At 50.6% G+C, this 23,114-nt stretch overlaps 1 protein-coding gene across 1 annotated transcript; it reads left to right on the top strand.

Moving 5' to 3' along the window:
* The first annotated feature begins 11,745 nt into the window (after window positions 1–11,745).
* Window positions 11,746–22,435, top strand: LOC146200449 (uncharacterized). Its single transcript, XM_084592368.1, has 3 exons — window positions 11,746–12,093; window positions 21,133–21,498; window positions 21,676–22,435. Exons 1-3 carry the CDS (start codon window positions 11,746–11,748, stop codon window positions 21,985–21,987), a joined length of 1,026 nt encoding a protein of 341 aa, XP_084448494.1. The 3' UTR covers window positions 21,988–22,435.
* The last annotated feature ends 679 nt before the right edge of the window (window positions 22,436–23,114 follow it).

The following is a 23,114-nucleotide window of genomic DNA, read 5'->3' as shown; positions in this document are numbered from 1 at the left end:
TCACAACATTCTAATACGCTTCTTGCTTTGTGTATATTTGTAACAATGGACCATCCCTTTATCCCACACGTTTGATGTGGCCCAATAATTTCCTTGATAACCGATTGCAGCCTTCGTGCTAATACTTTCATATAAATTTTGTAATCAACGTTTCGTGAGCGCAATTAGCCGGTATGATGTTACTTGTAGTAGCCTATCTGCTTCATCAGTTTTGGGTATGAGGACTGCGTGAGATTTTTACAGAGAGAGAGAGAGAGAGAGAGAACGTTTATTTGTCCAACAGAGTGACTATCCCGCTCTTCGGGGGTTAGACCCGGAAAGTGGGACAGTCGCCTTAGTTGCAGGCCGGTAGTTCTTGGACTCCGGCGGCATCTTCGGCCAGTCGAACAGTTTCTCTTTGGGCTCTTGGGTCTGAGCTTCGCAGAAGGGTCTCCCAGGCGTCTTTAGTTATATTTTTAGCCCTGCCTGGTGACTTTGCATATCCCCATATTATGTGATCTAGAGATCCCCTTTCCTTACATAGTGAACATAGGTCTGATCGTATTTCTGGCCATATATGGTTGGCAAGAACTGGGTTCGGGTATGTATTTGTCTGTAGCTTTCTCCATGCTACTGCTTCCTTTTTGCCTAACGTGGAGTCTAGTGGTGGTAGGACCCTCCTGCTCAGTCTGTAGTGCACTGTTATTTCGCTATAGTTAATCAGGTCCTCTTGTTTGCCTTGCTCCGGTGGCACTCTTCCAGTCCGGTGTGTGAGATCTCGGGCTAGTTTGTGTGCCGCCTCGTTTCCGGGCACGTCTGCGTGGGCTGGCGTCCAAACAAGGGTGATGCCTCTTTCTATTCGCTTTTGATCGAGGATTCTACCCGCAATTTTTGCTATTACTCCAGCGGTGTAGCTCCTGATTGCGCTGTTGCTGTCACTATGTATTTTGCCTCGGTCTGAGCAAGAGCCAGTGCTATTGCAGCCTCTTCCGCTATCTGTATCAATTTTGTTTTTATAGAAACTGCTGTAGCCATTTCTCGCTTACGATCGAGCACTACATTCATTTTTCCTTTGCCGCAGTATGCAGCGTCTGCATATGCAATTCTACCTGAATATTCCGTCTCGAATATCCGTATCTTTGTTTCGGCCCTTTCCTCTCGTCTTTGCTTATTATATTCAGGGTGCATGTTCTTTGATAATGGGGGGGATATGGATCCGTTTCCGGACCTCCACAAACAAGATGCTAAGGAACTTGGATAACGACTCGGTAGTTGAGGTAATTTCATGCAGAAATGCTGGGAAACAGGGAAAATCCCAGAGCAATGAAAATTTGCTGAGATAGTGCTAATACCCAAACCCGGAAAACCTCCGACGGTCGATAATTTGAGACTAATATCACTCACATCATGTGTAGGTAAACTATCAGAACATGTGATTCAGAGGAGACTGACCAGATACATGTAGGAGAATGAGCTATGGCCCCGGGAGGTGATAGAGTTTAGACAACATCTTAGTACGCAAGATATTATGCTCATGATACACCATGATATAGTAAAATCAAGATCAAAAGATGGTCAAGTTATTTTAGCATTGGACCTGAAGAAGGCATTTGACAGTGTAAAACAAGATGCTATTCTGCAGGGCCTCACAGAACTAAACGTAGGGGAAAGGATGTATGAATATGTGAGAAATTTTCTAACAGACAGAAAAGCAAAAATAAGATACCAGGGGACAGAATCTCAGATATTCGAACTGGAGAGCAGGGGCACACAACAAGGAGCGGTGCCATCGCCCACACTTTTCAACATACCCATGCGTGGACTTCCAGAAAACCTAAAGAAAATAAAAAACATAAAATTCAGCCTGTATGCGGATGACATAACCATTTGGACAAACAAAGGCAACAATGCTGAATTCGAACAACAATTGCAAGTGGCGGCAAACAACACTGTACAATTTGCAAAAGAGAGGGGCATGAAATGTTCCTCAGAAAAAACGGAGTTGTTTATATACAATCCGAAACACCTGAGGCAAAAACAACAAGTGGACGTAAATATAGAAGTGGAGGGACGAGCAGTCCTGAAAGTCGAGCAAATGAGGGTGCTAGGAATGGTCCTCCAAACGAACGGGTACAACGAAGAAACGATAAAGAAACTAGAAGGACAGGTCATAAAAACGACAAACCTTATAAGGAGAATAGCTGATAAAAAAGGAGGCCTTAAGGAAAGCAACCTATTAAGGCTCATACAAGCTTTCGTAATAAGCAGGGTCGGGTATGCCACGCCATACTTAGACCTGAAAGAGGCCGAAAAGGGCAGGGTCATGATCAGCATGATCATGACCCTGCCCTTTTCATGAGCATAATCAGAAAGTGCATTAAAAGAGCACTACACCTCCCGGCAGGTACCTACACGGACAGGCTAATGATTCTGGGAATACATAAATGAAATAATTGAGGCAACACTAGCTACACAACAAAGAAGGCTAGAGAAAACTAAGGGTGGAAGGAACATATTGATGGAAATAGGTATACAGCCGAAGGAATACTGGGACACGACAGTGAGATTTGCCATAAGAAGGGAGCAGTTCGTTTACGTCATAAGCTTGTTAAACACTACAGTCAGGACTTGCGCTATTTCGAGTTTAAATTCTTTGTAAGATGCCGCACTTAAGCCATCTGGACCGGGCGATTTTCCCGGGTTTAAATTGTTTATCACCAGTTTGACCAATGATTCAGTTATTGGCAGCTCTAATTTTTGTTTCTTTTATTCATTTAGTCTTCTTAGTGCCCCGAGATACCTGTACTAAACGCTCTCATATCAAAGTCGTGCAATGCAAACAGTGTCTGGTAGTGTTGGAAGAATGCTCGCTGAATATGCTCATTGTAATCCGATAAGACGCCGCCCCGTTCCATACTTCCGATGTGATTTCTCTGTGCGTGCGCCTTTTCAATTCCTAGCGTTCGTCTCGACAGTGCCTCCCCTGCAGCTGTCTCTTCCGCTCTCGCACCTACAAGCGCACCGCGATAACGCTCTTGCTCTATCAGTTCGATTTTTTGTTTAATCTTCCTTATATCTTCTGTCCATTTGCCAGGCGCTGCACATTCATTTTCAAGCATTTTTTCAAGCAGGGACCTTAAGTTGCGTTCAATATGTTTCTGTTCGTGGGCAAGGACACTAGATCTACTAATTGCTATTATTTTAAACTGTTCCTTACAAAGCTCCCATTGCTGCCATGTTCTCAGTGTACTATTATGGTCTATCTTGCCTATTTCTTCTGTTACTACACCTCCTAAAATTTTGTCTTTAATCAACTTGTCATTTAATTTCCACTGGTCCCAATTAAAAGCACTGCCCCGTTTTTGTTATTCTATCACACCTATTACTAAACAGTGGTCAGAAAAAGAGACGGGAGCAACATGGTCGCTACTACTTTTTGGAATCACATCAAGCGAAACATATATGCGGTGAAGACGAGCGTGGCTTGCACGCTGAAAATGTGTGTATTTTACATCGCACGCGCCGTCAAGACATTCGGTCACATTTTCAAGGTTCCACTCCCCCACTATTTTGGACAGTACTTCAGTACTTACATCTCTGAATGCGCGCACACTGGTCTTTCGCGACAACTAAATTGGTACCGAGTTCGGCCCATACCAAGAAACATGGACCCCCGCCTACACCCGGGAAGGAGGCAGGCAAGGGCAGAGTATTATGAAAAAACAATCGGCCAGCAAGACACGTCAAGGTTCACCGACGCAGCCTTATACGAAACCAACGCAAAGAGGGCGATAGCCACGGTCACAGACTGCGATAGCCGGGAGGTAGTTAGCGCCTCGATCCAAAACTGTACAGTCACGGAGGCAGAAGAAGTGGCTATCGCACTGGCCATTATGCAAGGAAGAGAAACGGGAGAGAGTCTGGCGATACTGTCGGACTCGCAATCCGCGTGCAGAAATTTTCAACGGGGTAAATTATCTAAGGTAGCGCACCAAATCCTTACTTCCACAAGCGAGCCAACAAAACAATACACTCAAACACTAGTGTGGATTCCGGGGCATGAATGGATTACGGGGAATTTGTACGCAGACAGGGTAGCCCGAGGACATGCAACCTACCGTGCGCCCAACCGTCTCGCGGCAGAGGACCTGATTCCGCTTGACCCTGACTACACCACAATACTACAACACTACAGAGGCTTGCGGAAAGTATATCCGGAGCCGCGTAAAACGCTCAGCAACGAGGAGGCCATAGATCTGAGGCGGCTACAGACGGGCACCTTCATTAATTTACACATATTACACATGATACATCCCACGACATTCAGAGACGAGTGCCCGTGGTGCGGGAAGACCCCTACCCTGTACCACATAACATGATGGGAATGCAGCTCACATCCACTACAAAAAATTGAAAACCCAAATGAATGTGACCCGGAGGCTGAGCTCTACCTGGTCACAATAGCTCGCAAACTGGCGAAATCCAGTGGTGCCCTGGACTGGGGGCGCCAACCACTCGTCAGCCTCGGCTGAACAGGCGAAGAAAAAGATCCCCGAGCAGTTAATAAAGTTCACTCAGTCACTCACTAAGGACGCAGTTGAAGTCAACCATAATAATCAGGTGTTTTTGCAAACTGAGATGCTGTTCAATGCTTTCAAAAAACGCTGTCCTTTCCACTGTTTGATTTGGTGCATACAAATATACAATGCGTCACTCAGCGTTGCCGTAAGTGATATCTACAAAAACACACCTACCCGACAAACATGAGAAATGGGTCTTCACCGCAAGACCTGGTAGCTTTTTAACAAAAAGGACATATCCTGCAGAAGTGCCAATTGCGTGACTAACTACAGCATAAAATCTAGACGTGAAACGCCGCACCATGCTCCCAGTCTCTTCTTCACCCTCAATTTTCGTTTCCTGCACAGCCAAGAGATCGATCCCCTCCTCCGTTATGCGTCGGTGCACTTGGCTGTGCTTTTTCTTTCCCGCCAGACCTCTGACATTAAGTGTGGCCACCTTCAACGGGGGTGCAGGAGCCATTTTCGCGAAGTGTAAGGAGGCCGAGACCATGGTGCTTACCCTTCGCACCTAGCGTTCTGCTAGACGTCATCCATGACACTGGAGTCACTGCGCAACCACAGCTTTTTTTCTTTCTTTATTGCCTAATGTATTATCAGATTTTACACGGAAATAACATTACTCCGCACACGCAGAGGATATTACGGCGATAATTACACAACATGGGTTACAACCACGCGATTTGGGCTGCTTGATACATTACAGATCAGTCATTTGCAGCAACACTTCCATTCTCGGAAGCCCCTCAGGCAGTTCATCTTGTGTGTTGAGAACTTCAATAACACTCGCAACGGCTTCGCGAAAATACTGCCTTGTTTTCCACGCATGAACATCTGCCTGCCTGAAAGCCATTCTGGATCGCCAGATACTGTGCAGGCCAAATAACACGATCATGTACAGCGGTAGCCCATCATCATCATCATCAACTGGTAAAAATCGAATTCCGAATGCATCCACGAGTAGGTATTTTTTAATTGTTCGTTGTAGAATGTCTCTGAAGAAAAAGACTTCCCAAAAGTCTAAAAAAAAACATGTTCGATAGTTTCCTGTTTGCGGCATATCAGTGATTTCCTCAAGGTACACCACCACAGCGGGGCGGTTATATTGAGGAAAGGAAGGCGCAGTATACTTCGGGTGCACACCGCAGAATCGTGGGCACCCGCACTTCATTAGTTCGAGGTCACTAGAAGGTCAGATTTAGTGCCACGTGAACACCTTCTCTTCTTGGGCTCCAAGATTACCTCGGAAGGAGACTGCAGCCATGAAATTAGGAGACGCCTGCTTCTGGGAAAGAGAGCAATGGTTAGCCTTGACCGCCTAGTAAAGAGCAGAGACATTAGTCTGCCAACCAAGATCCGTATAACTCGTGCTATGGTCTTTCCAGTTGTGATGTATGGATACGAGAGTTGGACTGTGAAAAAGGCTGACCGCCGAATAATTGACGCGTTTGAATTGTGGTGCTGGCGAAGACTCTTGAGAGTTCCTTGGACTGCCAGATCAAATCAGTCGATATTGTCGACCATAAACCCTGATTGCTCATTGGAGGGTCAAATTCTAAAGAGTAAGCTCAGCTACTTTGGTCATCTGATGAGAAGAGAGGAGTCGCTGGAGAAAGATTTGATGTTGGGAAAGGTTGAGGGTCGCCGGAGAAGGGGTAGGAAGCGAACGCGATGGTTAGATGGCATCCTCGAGGCACTGCAGATGCAGTTATGTGATGTTAGGAAGATAGTGAGAGACCGGAAAGCGTGGCGTGACATGGTCCATAGGGTCACGAAGAGTTGGACACGACTGAACGACTGAACTGAACTGACTGAAATGAACTCCCCCGGCTCTACCCATAATAATAATAATAATTTGTTCATAGTAAGGGAAAGGCGCAGTATCTGTCACACTTGTTTCTGTGGGCACCTGAACCGTGCGGTAGGGGAAGGGCGGAAGTTGGGATTGTAAGTGGAAAGGGAGAAAGAAGAGCCGCAGTGGAGGGCTACGGAGTAATTTCGACCACCTGGGGATCTTTAACGTGCGCTGACAACGCACAGCGATAGTGAAGATTAAGGTTCAAATGTGTATTTGTTAATAGGAAAGGAAAGGCACAGTATCTGTCAAGGCCACCTAAATGTGAAGAAAAAGGGCTTTTATTTGTCCAACAGAGGGACTATCTGGCTCTTCGGGGATTAGATGCGGAAGGTGGGACAGTCGCCTTAGTTGCAGGCCGGTAGTTCTTGGACTCCGCGGCATTTTCGGCCAGTTGAACAATTTCTCTTTGGGCTCTTGAGTCAACTTCGCAGAAGGGTATCGCAGGTGTATTTAGTTATATTTTAGTCCCACTCGGTGACTTCGCGCATTCTCATATTATGTGATCTAGTGATCCCGTTTCCTTACATAATGAATTGAGGTCTGATCGTGTTGACTAGAACTGGGTTCGGGTATGTATTCGTCCGTAGCTTTCTTTGTGTTATTGTTTCTTCTTTAGTTAGCGTGGGGTCTGGTGGTGGCAGGACCCTCATGTTCAGTCTGGAGTGCGTTGTTATTTCTCTATAGTTAATCAAGTCCTCTTGTTTGCATTCCTCCGGTGGCGCTCCTCCAGCCCGGTGTGTGAGATCTGGGGCTAGTTTGTGTCAACGTTACTAGACTAGTAACGTTGGTTTGTGTGCCGCCTCATTTCCGGGCACGGCTGCGTGGGCTGGCTTCCAAAGAAGGGTGATGTCTATTTCAATTGGGTTTTGATTGAGGATTCTAACCGCGGTCGTCACTATGACTCCTGCGGGGTAGGTCCTGATTACGCTTTTTTTGCTGTCACTTGCTATGTATTTTGCCTCGGTCTGAGCAAGAGCCAGTGCTACGCCAGACTCTTCCGCTATCTGCTGCAAATATCACTTCCTGCCTAGCCACAGGCCCAAATCGTCACAATCCCCCACGGACACTGACACTGACCCAGGCACTTCGCCAAGCAGCCGCCCTTCCTGCCCCGAAAACGCGGCCATCAACAACCACCCCCAAGGGATGGATCCTTCCCGCCACTGCAAAGCAGGAGTCCTCCAACTGTCCAGCCACAAGCCAACCACTTAATCCGAAGGAACCAAGGGATGACTTTTCCCCCCTCTACGTGGACGCAGTGGGAGCAGAGATAGGAGCAGGTCGTCGTCACAGAGACACTGCTTGCGGACCAACTCCAATTCCAGAGAAGGAAGACCTGCCAAATATTTGGCATGGAAGACGCCACTTATCGACAACAAGCAATGCCGAGCACCCGGCCCACAGGTAAGGGAGCTGGCAGAGTTAGTGAGACAACTGCAACAGTTAGCTTTGTTCAACGCAAAAATCAAACAGCTAGAAACTACAAATGGCCAATCAAAAATGACAAGTCGTCTGTGGCTTGCGCTTGCGTTGAGGTCACCCGCAACGAGGACATGGAAGTAGATCAAAACTGCCGTAGCAAACGAAAGTCAAAGGTACCTCGGCCAGATGCAGATAATTTAGAGAATATTTACGAAGAAAGTTTTGCAAAAATAGACCAACGACTCACCAAGGTGGAGCAAACTATTCAGAAATTAATACCACAGCTTAACAAAGTAACAGATGCAATGGCAAAGTTTCCAACTACCTTTGAAACTTTCCTAGCTAAACTTGACATGCTTACAACCATGCTTAAGCAACAGCGCAAAAGAACAGAGCCCTCCTCCCACATTGAGGGAGGAGGGTGTGGAAAGGGGGGTTATTCAATTGCGGCAGGGCATATGTTCTAAGTTTGCATAGTGTTCGGAACAGTTTGGGCACGCGGGGGAATGTCTGATTCGATATAGAAACAATCTGGCAGGAGTAAGCAGTGTAATTAGTTGTATGCGTCTAAGAATGCGTATTTGCGTGATAGTGAGAGATTACTCAGGAAGAGGATGTCTGGCTGTTGCCCGTGTTCTTGTTGAGCTTCTCTTACACTTGCGTTTGCGCTCAGCAGCTCTGGCGCGCTTAGGGTCTGATGATACAAGAGCGCGGCGAAGGGGCATTTTGACACATCGTCCGCCCAAGAGTGGTGGTGGTACAAACTTTATTCATTGAAGGCCAAAAAATTAAAAAAAAGTAAAATTATGTTCCGCCCAAGAGCGATTGCTGCCGGATTTGATAGCATGACGCATGATGACTATAGACGGTCTTTGCCATTGTTCTCCTACAGTCAATCACAAACATCGCACCATGCCAGATTTCTCGAAAGTTTCACTGCTTGTCTATGCAATTCTAGAAACGATGACGTCGTACTATACATTGCTACTGTACATTTTTGGTGCTAATCTCTGCTAATTAGTGTTGATTAGTACCCTACTAGTGCTAACTAGCCAGGGCAAGACTAATCGGTACCCGATTAGTGGTAAGTGATTAGTTTATGTATGACTTGATTAGTGCAAACTAATTACTGTTAGTTATTGCCCAATTAGCACTGAATAGTTAATACCAACTAATTACTTAAATAAGTACTCTATTAATGCTAACTAATTAATGTTAATTGCCTAGATGTGTTGTTAGTCTAGTAATTAGTAACTGATAGCTGGTAAGAGTTTATGGCCATTTTTTGGGTCGCTGCCAAAGGTGTGACACCCTCTGTTGTTGTTGTTGTGGCTGTAGGAAAAAGGAAAAGGCATGGGCCTGCACTGGCTCTGTAGCTGAGCCACCTCCGCTGTCTCGCGCCGATAGAAGAGAATATAGAGAAGAAAGAAAAGGAAGAGGGAAAGAAAGACGCGCGCCGCAACAACAGCCGTCGTCCACCACCAGCGGTGGCGTGTGCAATGACGGCCTACAACAGATAAAAAATCGGTGTCAGGCTAGCCCCCGCGGCCAGCGGCGGTGACCCACCTTTACCAGCCCCATCACCCTCTGTGAACAAATGACAATACAAGCCATTAAAGGCTTTCGCCTTTATAATTGCTTCACAGGACAGGCGCAGTATCTTTCACACTAGTTCTGTGGCCACCTGACCGCGCCTTATGCCATAAGGGAGGACGGCAGAAATGAAAGCGGAAAGGTACAAAGAGGTTTCATAGTGGAGGACTACGGAGTAATTTCGACCACCTCTCGACCTTTAACATGCACTGACATCGCACAGCCCACGGACGCCACTACGTTTCGCCACCATTGAAATGTGTGTGGTAGATACTATGCCTTTGCCCTCCTATGAACCAATCATATTGTGATCGCATTGTACGAACTTTCACCTTTTTCATCTGTATATATCCATCATCATCATCATCATCAGCGTTCAGCGCTGCTCGGAGCGCAACGCTCTGTGTGCCAGCTGGTTCTTAAAGAGAACAGACGTTCGTTCAAGTGCTGCCTTTAAATGGCAGACGTGCGATTCGTATTCGCCACCTCTCGCTTTAGACCCACCTATCATTCTCCCTGGAGCTTCGTTCAGGCCTTCGCTTGCGTCAACGGCCCTGTGCTATGGATGAAGGCAACGGTGCTCGCTCAACCTCGGTGTTTCCTGCTTCTACTGCGGCTGCCCCTTCTTGGACAGTCACCAGCCGCCAGCGCGATCGCCAGATCTTTGCCGGCCTTCGCGATGAAGATGTCGACGACTGACTCGACAACTATAACAGGGTCAGTGCATTTAACCGGTGGAATGAAACTCGCAAACTGCTCAACATCGTGTTTTACTTGGCCTACGCAACCAAAACCTGGTTCCTCAATCATGAGGACAACATAGTTGACTGGCCTACGTTCACGAACCAGCTAAAGAAAATTTTCGGCACTGCGGCTGGTCGCTCAGAGCAGGCCAAGAAAAACTAGAAGATTGTCTCCAGCAGCCCGGCGAGTCCTATATGTCGTATATTGAGGACATTCTGGCCCTTTGCCGCCGTGTCAACGCTGCTGTGCCTGAGTCTGAGCCTGTTCGACACAAAATTAAGGGCATCAACACTATCGCAACACTGTCGCCTTCGTGGTTCAGCAGACATCGTCCGTGTCTGACATCATATCTACCTGTCAACGTCTGGACCAGCTACAGTCGTGCCGCCTCATGCAAGATCCCAATAGTGGCCGCTCCCTCATAGATGGAAATTTGCGTTTCCTAATGCGCACCATGATCCGAAAGGAGCTCTACGGCCTCACCAACCCAACTAATGTATCTCCAGCTCTTCCGCCAGCAACCGTGAATTTGCGCAGCATCATCAAAGATGAACTGACCACTTTCAACTGCACTGTGGCACCTGCTCCGTCTCCAATTGCCTGCCAACCTCACTCGCCGCCTCCCATCGCCTCTCAACATCCCTTGCCAACCTATGCCGAGATTAATTCACGTCAACCCACCCCGCCTTCCCCGACTTGTTCGGCAACCGTGTGTGGTCACGTAGCTGCCATGGCACCATATTCTGCAGTGCCCCGCCCTATTCCAGCCTGGCGCCCCTCCCACCCTGTGTGCTATTATTGTGGGATACATAGCCACATTGCCCGTGTCTGTCACCGCCGCCGGCAAGACGAGCAACGAGGTTATGCTCCCTTTGAATGTGCCCGCGTGCGCCAGCCTAATGCTTGTACTCTGCCCTAATCAGACATTTCCCGGCGTCCTTCCCCTCCTCCAGATTTCACGGATGTTTCCCGGCCATCACTTCTCCAGATTCCACCGATATTTCCCGGCCATCACGTCCTTCCCAACGCCGATTCCCTTCGCCTTTTCGCCGCAAGTCACCGCTTCGTCCTGCCTCGCAAACCTTCGCACCTAGAGCGGAAAACTAACCAAAGCAGTTTTTGGAGAGAAAGCTGCTTCGAGTTTAAACTCTACAATTCCTCCCGTACGACCGTCCAATATTGTAGCGTGTGCAACAGCAGCCGCTAGGCGGCAGCTCATCGAGAGTCTCGTGCGCGGACTGGAAGAAGTAGTCTCGTGGCGTTCGAGAAGCTGAAGTCGGCTGCTGTCTCTCAGTGCTCTCTGGACCTACTCTTCTGTGCCTTCTAGGTCAAATCCCCTATTAAAACCAACCTTCTGGTTACGGGCCTAAACGGCTACGTGACACTGGTGGAGGTGAGGCCTTGAATTACATGTCTCGGGCCTCTCGCAGCCGCTCATCGAGTCCCACCCGGCTTCCGCTCGTGTCGACACCCGTTCATCGCTGCAGCCGTCGCCTCCGAGGTCTGGCGCCGGAATTCGCTCTTCTACCTGAACCGACGCCAGCTGATCAGCAGTTCGAGACTTCTGTAATGACACAGGCAAGTCAGCACCAGTTGCTGCTTCAGCAGCCTCGTACGCCCCCCAGTTTCCATGGCGCTACTGGGGAAGATGTCGACGACTGGATCGACCAGTTCGAGCGAGTGGCGCAATTCAATCAGTGGAGCCCCGCTCAGAAGCTGCACAATGTGTATTTCGCCCTTGAGGACTGCGCAAAAACATGGTATGAGAATAGGGAAGCCAGTCTTCAAAGCTGGGATTCCTTTCGCCAGCAGCTGCGGGACACTTTTTCCAGCCATGATCGCCGTGATCGCGCACGCCGCCTCCTAGAAGCTCGTGTGCAACTACCAAACGAGAGCGTGGCCATATTCGCTGAGGACGTGACGCGTCTTTGCCGACGGGCTGATCCTGACATGACGGAATCAGCGAAGTTGCGCCACCTGATGCAGGGCGTAAAAGAACCCCTCTTCGCTGGTCTGGTTCGAAGTCCACCTCAAACCGTCGTGGACTTCATCAATGAAGCTTCCCTCATTGAGCGAGCCCTGCAGCAAAGATACCGGCGCACGGAGTCTGCCTGTGGTCAGCCCTTCAGCAGTGTGGCCACATTGAACGGATCCACTGACGATCACTCTCTGCGTGAGCTGATCCCCGAGGTAGTTCGCGAGGAGCTCCTCAAGTTCAACCTTGGATCGCCTAACCCGACTGCCGTGGCTGTCACCGAAGCCGTGCGGGAAGAAATACGTCAGACATTGTCCCCGCCTGAGTCACCATCGGAGCCACGTTCTATGAACTACGCAGCGGCTTTTCGTCGGCCTGCAGTGCCTCCTGCGCAACAGCTTCGATTCGAAGCACAGCCGCCACCCACTTTGCAGCCACCGTTCTACCAACCGTCCTTCCAGCCGCCATACCAGCAGAGCCTCGTCATACAGCCGTCCGCTCCTCAGCCACTATACTACCAGCCTTCCTACCAGCCACCGCCCCAGCAGAGCCCCGTCATGCAGCCACCGGTTCGGAAGGCAGACGTCTGGCGCACTCCTCGCCAACGGCCGCTGTGCTACCACTGTGGAGAACCCGGCCACTTGTACCGTCGTTGTCCATACCGTGAGCTCGGTCTTCGGGGTTTTTCTCGGGATTCCCCGCGTCCCCGGGCCGGCGAACGCCCTCCAGAAATCGAGGAATACCTCGCAACCCGTGCAACCTCTTCAAGCAACCGTACACAGTCTTCTCCTGCGCGCTACTCGTCACCTAGCCGCCGTGATTTTAATGATGCGCCGAGGCGCCGGTCGCCAAGCCCACACCGGGGAAACTGAAGGCGGCGACCTCAGGGGGGCAGGTTGCTGACGAACGGAACCGATATCCCGAAGACCCCCCCGTGACGACTCAGTCCGATGCTGTGACTAGGATGCCGCCGCCGCCACATGAATCCGAAACTCCCAATCAACCTCAAGCCGATCAAGTTGTTAGCGCCGACCTTTCCGTTCTCGTCGACGGACACCCAGTAACAGCTTTGGTAGACACCGGAGCAGACTTCTCAATAATAAGCAAAAATTTCGCAGATCGGCTCTCTAAGGTGAAAACTGAATGGCTGGGGCCGCAAATTCGTACTGCTGGCGGTCATCTTATGACGCCGATCGGACGATGCACTGCCCGATTAACCATCGCCGATTCAGCCTTTGTAGCCGTTTTTGTTATCCTGCCACACTGCTGCAAGGATCTCATACTCGGCATGGACTTTTTACGTGAGCATGGGGCGATTATTAATGTTCCTCGCCGTACTGTAACGTTTTCACGCTTGAAACGATGACCGCTGACTCAGAAAGACGCCACGCACCTTTACGCATCGTTGACGCGGATGTATTCATGCCGCCGCGTTCGTCTGCTCTCGTCGCAGTCAAGTGCGACGATCAGTCCTGTGCTGCCGGTGTTGCCGAACAGAACATAGAGCTTCTGTTACATCATGGAGTCTGTGTTGCACGCGGTATAGTTCATCTGACTAATGGTCTAGCTCACGTACTGATTACGAACTTCGGGAACTAACGGCAACGCATCGCTAAAGGCACCACGGTAGCTTACTTTGAATGTGTCGCAGAAGCAGCCCACGGCTGCTTTGTTCTTGAGACCAACACGTCTGCCAGCCAAACGCCCAACTTCGACCCTGATGTGAATCCCGCTCTATCACCGGCAGAGAAGGACAGACTCGTTGGGCTACTCTTTCAGTTTCAAGACTGCTTCTCATCCGCCTCCGCGGTTAAACAGACGCCCTTGACCAAGCACCGCATAATAACCGACGACCGCACCCGACCAGTCAGACAGAACCCCTACCGAGTGTCACCGCGGGAACGCGAAGTCATTGCTCAACAGGTCGACGAGATGTTAAATGACGGTGTCATCCAGCCATCGAGGAGTCCCTGGGCTTCGCCTGTTGTCCTCGTTAAGAAGAAAGACGGAAGTTTAAAGTTCTGTGTGGACTATCGTAAGCTCAATCAGGTCACAAAAAAGACGTCTACCCGCTGCCACGCATTGATGACTCATTAGACCGGTTGCGCCACGCGCGCTACTTTTCATCGCTTGATCTCAAGAGCGGTCACTGGCAGATCGAAGTCGATGAACGTGATCGCGAGAAGACAGCGTTTGTCACGCCCGATGGACTTTATGAATTCAAAGTCCTACCTTTCGGATTGTGCTCCGCTCCAGTGACATTTCAGCGAATGATGGACGCAGTTCTATCTGGTCTTAAATGGCAGATGTGTCTAGTCTATCTGGACGACGTTGTTGTGTTTTCACCAACGTTCGAGGAACACCTCCAACGTCTCTCCGCTGTGCTACGGGCTATCAGATCTGCCGGCCTCACGTTAAAACCACAAAAGTGTCACTTTGGCTATGAAGACCTCATGTTCTTGGGCCACGTCGTCAGCCATCGAGGAGTTCGTCCCGATCCCGCTAAAACAGCTGCCGTCACCAAATTCCCTACTCCATGTAACAAGAAGACAGTTCGCCGTTTCTTGGGCCTCTGCGCCTATTACCGCAGATTTATTGAAAACTTTTCACGCATTGCCGCTCCGTTGACACGTCTCACCCGGGATGATGTCACCTTCACCTGGACGGACGAACAGCAAAAGGCATTCGACGAGTTACGGCACCGCTTGCAGACAACACCTGTACTTGCCCATTTCGATGCGAATGCTGAGACTCTGGTCCACACAGATGCCAGCAACGTGGGTCTAGGCGCTGTACTCGTCCAGTGGCAAGACGGTGCCGAGCGAGTTATCGCATACGCAAGCCGGACTTTGTCCCGTGCCGAATCAAACTATTCAACCACCGAAAAAGAATGTCAGGCCGTTGTATGGGCGGTGATGAAATTTCGACCCTATCTTTATGGCCGGCACTTTCGGGTTGTGAGTGACCACCATTCTCTGTGCAGGTTAACGAACTTGCGAGACCCCTGCGGACGCCTTGCACGATGTAGTTTACGGCTACAAGAGTTTGACATGACCATTGTGTATAAGTCTGGACGTCAGCACAACGACGCCGACTGCTTGTCCCGTTCACCTGTCGAGGCTGCGCGGGAAGACGAAGAACCAGACTTTCCCCTTATCGCAGCCGTCGACGCGCTCACTGTTTCGCAGCAGCAACGTAATGATCCGGCTCTCGCACCACTTATTGATTTTCTAGAAGAGCGCACTACAGAAATTCCCCGTCTCTTCGCCAGAACGCATTCGTCGTTTTGCATGCGAAACAATGTTTTATACAAGATCAACTTCGCTCCGACGGGAAGAGATTATCTCCTCGTCGTACCAGAGTCTCTTCGCGAAGAAATCTTACAGGCATGTCATGACGAGCCCACCGCGGGTCACCTGGGGTATGCTCGAACTCTGGCCCGAATTAAGAAGAGTTATTATTGGCCAAACCTTGCGGCCGCAGTACGCCATTACGTGAGAACATGCCATGATTGCCAGCGACGAAAAACACCGCCTGTGAAACCGGCCGGTTTACTACATCCTGTTCAAGTGCCAAGATACCCATTCGAACAAGTTGGCATGGATTTGTTGGGCCCTTTTCCAATTTCTGATTCCGGCAACAGGTGGATAATTGTCGCTACAGATTACCTTACGCGTTACGCTGAAACGAAGGCCCTCCAGCGTGGTACGGCAATCGAGGCAGCGAAATTTTTCATCGAACGCATAGTCCTCAGGCACGGCGCCCCGAGAGTTATAATAACGGACCGAGGCACTGCTTTCACTGCCAAGCTACTGGAATCTGTCATGCAGCTAAGCGGCACTACCCATCGCAGGTCAACAGCCTACCATCCACAAACTAATGGCTTGATAGAACGTCTGAACAAAACTCTCGCCGACATGATGTCCATGTACGTGGATGTTGAACATCGGTCTTGGGATGACGTCCTCCCGTACGTCACGTTCGCGTACAACACGGCGCAGCAGGAAACAACGCAAATGACGCCTTTCTCCTTATTGTATGGCCGTGAAGTTTCGACAATGCTCGAAGCCATGTTGCCCCACGACGGCCGTGACCTCGAAGTTGGCGCCGAGGAGTTCACTCAACGCGCAGAACAAGCGCGACAGCTGGCGAGGGCACGCATCCGGAACCAGCAAGGTCGAGACGCCCAGCGGTACGATCACCGCCACCGTGTAGTGACTTTCGAACCGGGCGACAGGGTGTGGCTCTGGACTCCGATTCGACGTCGGGGACTATCCGAAAAACTTCTGAAACAGTACTTTGGCCCATACAAAGTGCTCCGTCAGCTGAGCGACGTGACTTACGAAGTGCTTCCGGACGGCTTTTCTTCTACTCGTCGTCAGCAGAAATCCGAGGTTGCTCATGTCGTGCGCATGAAACCGTACTTTTCGCGAGAAAATTAGCGCACCGCCTACCGCATGTTTCTTGCTTTATTTTTTTTCTCTCTTTCTGCTTTTGAATTCATCAAACTCGCATTTATTTTTTTAGAGAGGGGGGTAATGTAGCGTGTGCAACAGCAGCCGCTAGGCGGCAGCTCATCGAGAGTCTCGTGCGCGGACTGGAAGAAGTAGTCTCGTGGCGTTCGAGAAGAAGCTGAAGTCGGCTGCTGTCTCTCAGTGCTCTCTGGACCTACTCTTCTGTGCCTTTTAGGTCAAATCCCCTATTAAAACCAACCTTCTGGTTACGGGCCTAAACGGCTACGTGACAATATGTTAACAGTAATTGTTGAAGGACTGTATGTTGAGGCCCTCATCGACACCGGCACCGCTTATTCCGTCATGCATTTCTCTCTATGTTCTCACATGCGCAAATTTATAACGCCATACATTGGTCCGCCACTTCGTGCAGCTAATGGCACTCTCATCAAGCCCACCGGCCAATGCACAGCACGTGTCCTCATCGATAACCTGCGGCATCATATTGAATTTATTGTGCTCCCCACGTGCGTTCATCTCATGATCTTCGGGTGAGATGTCTTATCGTCGGCGTCCGCCATCCTCTCTTGCCGTGTGCGCCTCATTCAGCTTCCAGACCCCGATATATTACCAACTTCTTATTGTTCACCACCACACGTGTTCACAGCGGTTGATTTTGTTCTGCCCCCGGAACGCGAGCAGCTGATCATCGGTGCATTGGACTACGCTCTCGATGGCGAGGCTTTCATTATGCCGGCTCCTCGGTGTACCTCCAACGGCCTAGCTCTTGAATCGTGCCTCACCTCCTTCACCCGCGGTTTCGCGGTGGTTGCGGCCCTAAATACAACTTTCCAGCTATTCTTACTGCCCAGAGGCGCCACTGTTAGGTTAATTTTGGAAGCAATCCTATTCCCCTCAACACATTTTCCTTAGCACCACCGCCTGCTGCCAAGCCTCCATTTCCGACATCCTCTGCGCTCGCAGCTGCCATCAGCCCTGACCTCACATTCGAGCAGTCAACAGCTCTGCTAGACGTTCTCTTGCGGCACCGAGTCTCTTTTGAGGTGTGCACCTCAGCATTAGAAATGACCGCCGTCACCTCTCATCACAGAGAGACGGGCGGCATTGCTATTGTTCCACGACGGCCGTATCGCGTTTCAGCAGCAGAACGCAGTCATTGAGGAGCAAGTGGCTGACATGCTTGCTCGAAATGTCATCCGGCCATCGACGAGCTCTTGGTCCTCGCCTGTGATTGTAGTTCGAAAAAAGGTGGCTCAGTCCGTTTCTGCATGAATTATCGGGCACTTAACAAGATCACGCGCAAGGATGTTTACCCTTTGCCTCGTATTGATGACGCATTACACTGTCTCCAAGGCGCTGAGTATTTCTCCAGTCTCGACCTTTGCTCGGGGTACTGGCAAATTCCTAGGCACGACGCAGACAAGGACAAGACTGCCTTTTCTACCCTCGACGGTCTCTACGAATTTAACGTGATGCCTTTCGGACTCTGCAATGCGCCGGCCACCTTTGAGTGCGTGAATGATACAGTGCTTCGCGGCATGAAATGAAAAACATGCCTGTGTTATCGCTACGACATCATTGTCTTCTCGTCGAATTTCGCTCAGCACTTACAGCGTCTCACTGAGGTCCTCACGTCCCTTGCCCATGCGGGGCTTCAGCTGAATACAAAGAAATGATACTTTGCCAGTAAGAGCATCAAATCAAAGTACTCGGCCACGTCGTCAGTAAGGCGGGAATCCAGCCTGATGCCGAAATAATTGCGGCTGTCGTTAATTTTCCTCGGCCCCAACGTCAGAAAGATCTTCGCAGCTTCCTTGGCTTAGCCTCCTACTTCCGCCGTTTTATTCGGAACTTTGCCACCATTGCGGCCCCGTTACACAAGCTCGTGTCTTCCACAGTGCTTTACACCTGGTCCAGTGAATGTGAAGATGCCTTCAAAGCTCTCAAGCAGGCACTCACTTCCACTCCTGTGCTTCGCCATTTTGAAGCGGACACGCCCATCATACTTCACACAGACGCCAGTGGCCGCGGTATTGACGCGGTGCTCTTGCAACGCAACGCAGTGTCTGAAGAGCAAGTCGTCGCATACGCCAGTCGTACGCTTACTGCAGCTGAGCGTAACTATACTATTACGGAGCAAGAGTGCCTCGCTGTTGTTTGGTCGACTCACAAATTTCGACCTTATTTGTATGGCCGCGCCACTTCACCATTGTAGTAACAATCACGCACTAAGTTGGCTGTCATTGCTTAAGAACTTATCGGGTCGACTAGGTCGTTGGGTACTACGTCTTCAAGAGTACACCTTCACCATCACCTATAAATCTGGGCGAAAACACCTCGACGCTGACGCCCTCTCTCGCCGCGCATTGCTTACTACTAACGCGGCTCCACCTACAGCCTTCTCTTCCTCCTGCCATCCGAGTCAACCGTCTGCTGATTACCTGCATGTTGCACCCATCGCTATAGCTCCACTCGATATCAACGCTGATTTCTCGTCCCTGCAGCTGACTGACCCTTACAGCCGCACAATCATCACTCGCCTCCGTGGAAAATCAGTTGTCCCTAACAGTCGCTTGCGCCGTCAGCTTCGTCGGTTCCGATTTCACCATGGAACACTTTACCACGACGTTTATCACCCTACAGGTCAACGCTGGGTGCCCGTTGTACCTTGCTCCCCTTCGTTTTAAAATTATGGAGGCTTACCACGACGACCCCACTACTGGACATTTAGCCCACTTTAAAACTTATAACCGTATCAAGAGCCGCTACTTCTGGCCTGTACTTTCTGCCAGCGTCGCCAAATACATTTAATCATGTCCATCTTGCCAGCATCGCAAGCGTTCAACATCTCTTCCTGCTGGCCTACTGCAACCTCTACCTTGCCCATCTGTGCCTTTTAACACGGTCGCCATTGACTTGTTTGGTTCTCTTCATTTGACGTCAGAGAGCAACCGTTGGGTTGTCACTGCCATCGACCATTTGACTCGGAATGCTGAAACCACCCCTCTTCGCTCCGGTACTGCCTCTGAAGTCGCCGATTTTTTCCTGTGTGCGATCCTTTTGCGTTATGGAGCTCTCCGTATTCTCATTAGTGGCCGTGTAAAGACATTTCTTTCTCACCTTCTTGAAGAAGTACTGCACGCCGCTAACACCCTCAATAAAAGTTTTTATAGTTACCACCCTCTAATCAAAGGATGTATCGAGCGTTTTCACCGTAATTTGTCCGACTTGATATCCATGTTCATCGCTCCTGATCACAGGAACTGGGACAACGTTTTACCTTTCATCAACTGCGCCTACAATTCCGCTGTTCAGCGCACCACTGGGTATAGCCCTTTCTTTTTAGTTTATAGCTGTCAACCATCCACAGTATTCGACACTAATTTCTTCTCTGCTCCCTGCTCCACGTCTGAACCTCTGGGCGAAGAGTTTTCCGCTCGTATGGCCCACTGTCGCAAACTTGCCCGTTTGAACACGGAAGACGCCCAACAAGAACGCAAAGCCCTGTATGATCAACGCCAAGCAGTTAGATATTGCCGCGAAACCTTCAAAACAGTATCTTTTTTTTTAACAGTCGCCGGCATACAAGCTTATCACTCTGATTCTTTACCGCGTATCAGTTCCGTAATCTTTGTTTGTTAATGCTCGATGTCGCGAGTCACACCGTTATCAGTTTTGTTGTAGCGAAAGATGCACCGAGATCTGTCTCGAAGGTTCCGGGCACTCGGGTGTCTTTTCCACAATGTTCCAGCCCGTGCTGGTCGCTGTTTGCGACGTTATCTAGATTGCTCTGTGCAGCCTTTAAATTGAGCGTTGGCAAGTGTGACGGGCATTCATTGTCCGACGACCGACGAGCACGTTTGTTGCTATCGCCGCCGCCGAGTTGCTTAGTTCTTTTGCGGGCGCAAGTCAGCCCAAATAAAGAGTTTCTTTAGTACAATCATCGACCCCCCTTCATTTGTGTCGTCGACCTCGTCACCACTACGTGACATCTGGTGGAGGTGCTGCCTTTGATCCTTCAAGCGGAGACCCAAGCCGTGTTCCTGTCGCCCTGGAAGACTAGCCTACAGGTCACCGAGCCAGCCGCCAACTTCAAGGCCTACAACCCGAACACGGTCTGTTTCCTGACCCCCTTCGATCGCGGAAGGCATCGACGCTGACAATGGCCCAGCCTACAGCACCGGTTGTTTTCGTCCAGCCCCGTGAGCACCCCTGCTTCCATGGACGACCGGATGAAGATGCGGGAGACTGGATGGACCTTTTTGATCGTGTGGCAGAATTCAGCGGCTGGAACGACGCCGCGAAACTTAGCAAGTCTACTTTGTTCTTCAAGGACATGCCCGAGTTTGGTTCGAAAATCATGCGGCCACTATGAGGGATTGGGAGACTTTCAAGGAAGCGTTTCTGACTGCCTTTTCAAGCGTCGTCCGAAAGGAAAGCGCCCAGGCCTTCCTTCAGTCAAGAGTTCAACTCCCTAATGAGCCTATCCTGGCGTACGTTGAGGAGATGAAGCGCCTCTTTCGCCGCGCTGACCCTAATATGACCGAAGGTGAGCGAGTCAAACTTTTATTGCGAGGCAGTAAAGAGTCGCTCTTTGCGGGTCTTGTGCGAAATCCGCCAAGAACTGTGGCGGAATTTGAAACGGAGGCGTCTACTATCGAGAAGACGTTGGCCACCCGGATGCGCCATTACGAGCGACCACTTCAGCCGGACTGCTCAACCCACTACCCCAGCGCATCTGCAAGCGAAAAGAACCTTCGAGACCTCATCCGGGAGATCGTGCGAGAGGAGCTCCGCCGATTGATGCCATCATCGCAACAACCCCAGGTGGCGACGCTCGCGGACATCGTCCGTGAAGAAGTCCAGCAGTCGCTGGGCGTTCCTCAAGCGATGGCTGCGACTGTTCCAGATCAAGAGGCAACAGCGATGAACTACGCCGGTGCATTACGTCGCCCTGCGCCCCGACGCGATGACTTTCCGAGCCCTCGCCGCTACCGTCCTGTTCCTGAGAACCGCCCCTTGGCCCCCACCCGCCAAGCTTACCAACAGCCCCCAAGCGCCAGGAAGTGCGACGCCTGGAGGACAACAAACAACCGACCGCTCTGCTTCCATTGTGGTGAGGCAGGACACATCCTCCGCCACTGCCCGTACAGGCGGATCGGCCTCCGTGGTTTCGCTGTCGACGCCCCACGTCCCCGTCCTGGCGAGCGACCACAGGAAATCAACGACTTCCTGCGCAGCGGAGAGCACTCGTCGCCAAGGCGTCTATCACGCTCCCCATCGCCGTACAATTCCCGATTTGCGTCGCCGGGCTGCGGTTACGTGCAAGGACGGTCTCCTAGCCCCCGTAGGGGAAACTAAAGGCAGCAACCTTTGGAGGTGAGGTTGCTCAACGGCGAAAAGACGAACATCCTCCGCCGCCGACGACCACTAATGACGACGCAGCCATTTCACCGCCGCTCCACACGACGTCATCGACGACATCACGACCATACTGCAAGCAGACCACGCAGCCCAGCGCAATAACTACGGTATGCCCCGGCCATGACCTGAAGAAACGACGGAGCCGAGATCGGACACTAAGGCCCACGTGCAATGCGAGGACGCGAACAAGTGACCTTGAAGTTGATATCGACGGTCGCAGAGTCACTGCCCTAGTAGACACCGGAGCTGACTATTCAGTCATTAGTGGACCGTTAGCCTCTCAGCTCAGAAAAGTTACCACCGCTTGGGATGGCCCGCTGATTCGCACCGCAGGTGGCAACCTGATTACTCCATCGGGACGATGCACTGCGAGAATAACCGTAAATGGGCGTACTTACCCCACCAACTTTGTGGTCTTGCAGCAGTGCTCCCGCGACGTGATTTTAGGCATGGACTTCCTAAATGAACATAGGGCTATCATCGACCTGCGATCCAAGCTCATCAAGCTCTCTGCAGACAAAGCCATTCCTGCTACGACGACGTCGATGCAACACATGGCTCTGAACGTCCTCGATGAAGAATTGACCGTACCGCCCCGATCAAGCATCGCAGTCTGCGTAGGTAGCGCAAACATCGAAACCGCTGAAGGCATCGTCGAAGGAAATATCCAACTGCTCTTAGAACGAGGTGTCGGCATCGCAAGAGGCATCGAGAAATTCCGGAGAGGTCAAGCTCAGGTGCTGGTAACAAACTTCGCCGAAGAATACCTGCATCTCAACAAGGGCACGACGATCGCTTTTCTCGACGAATTAGCCGACCTCAAAGGTGTATTCGCCCTCCACGACCAAACGCTGGAAGACGCACCGGACCAATTCCGCCAGCCCAAATTTGACATCAGCCCGGCATTGACCCACAGCAGGAAAGACCAGATTCTCAGTCTTCTTCGAAGCTACGGGGAGTGCTTCTCGTCATCATCGAAGGTACGACAAACACCACTGGCCAAGCACCGCATTATAACTGACGAACACGCCAGACCTTTGCACCAAAGCCCTTATCGTGTATCG

Source organism: Amblyomma maculatum, chromosome 2 (genome assembly GCF_055883805.1).
Source record: "Amblyomma maculatum isolate TAMU_Amacu chromosome 2, ASM5588380v1, whole genome shotgun sequence".
Lineage (NCBI taxonomy): Eukaryota > Metazoa > Arthropoda > Arachnida > Ixodida > Ixodidae > Amblyomma > Amblyomma maculatum.
Note: the sequence above shows the minus strand (reverse complement) of the source record. Positions and strands in the feature narration are given on the sequence as shown.

Bases quoted from the DNA above. Each gene is read 5' to 3' on its own strand.
- LOC146200449 (XM_084592368.1), top strand. From the start codon at position 11,746: ATGACACAGGCAAGTCAGCACCAGTTGCTGCTTCAGCAGCCTCGTACG. The intron at 12,094-21,132 runs GTGACGCGTCTT...TACGTTGAGGAG, and splicing joins TGGCCATATTCGCTGAGGAC to ATGAAGCGCCTCTTTCGCCG. The intron at 21,499-21,675 runs CTGGGCGTTCCT...GCTTACCAACAG, and splicing joins GTGAAGAAGTCCAGCAGTCG to CCCCCAAGCGCCAGGAAGTG.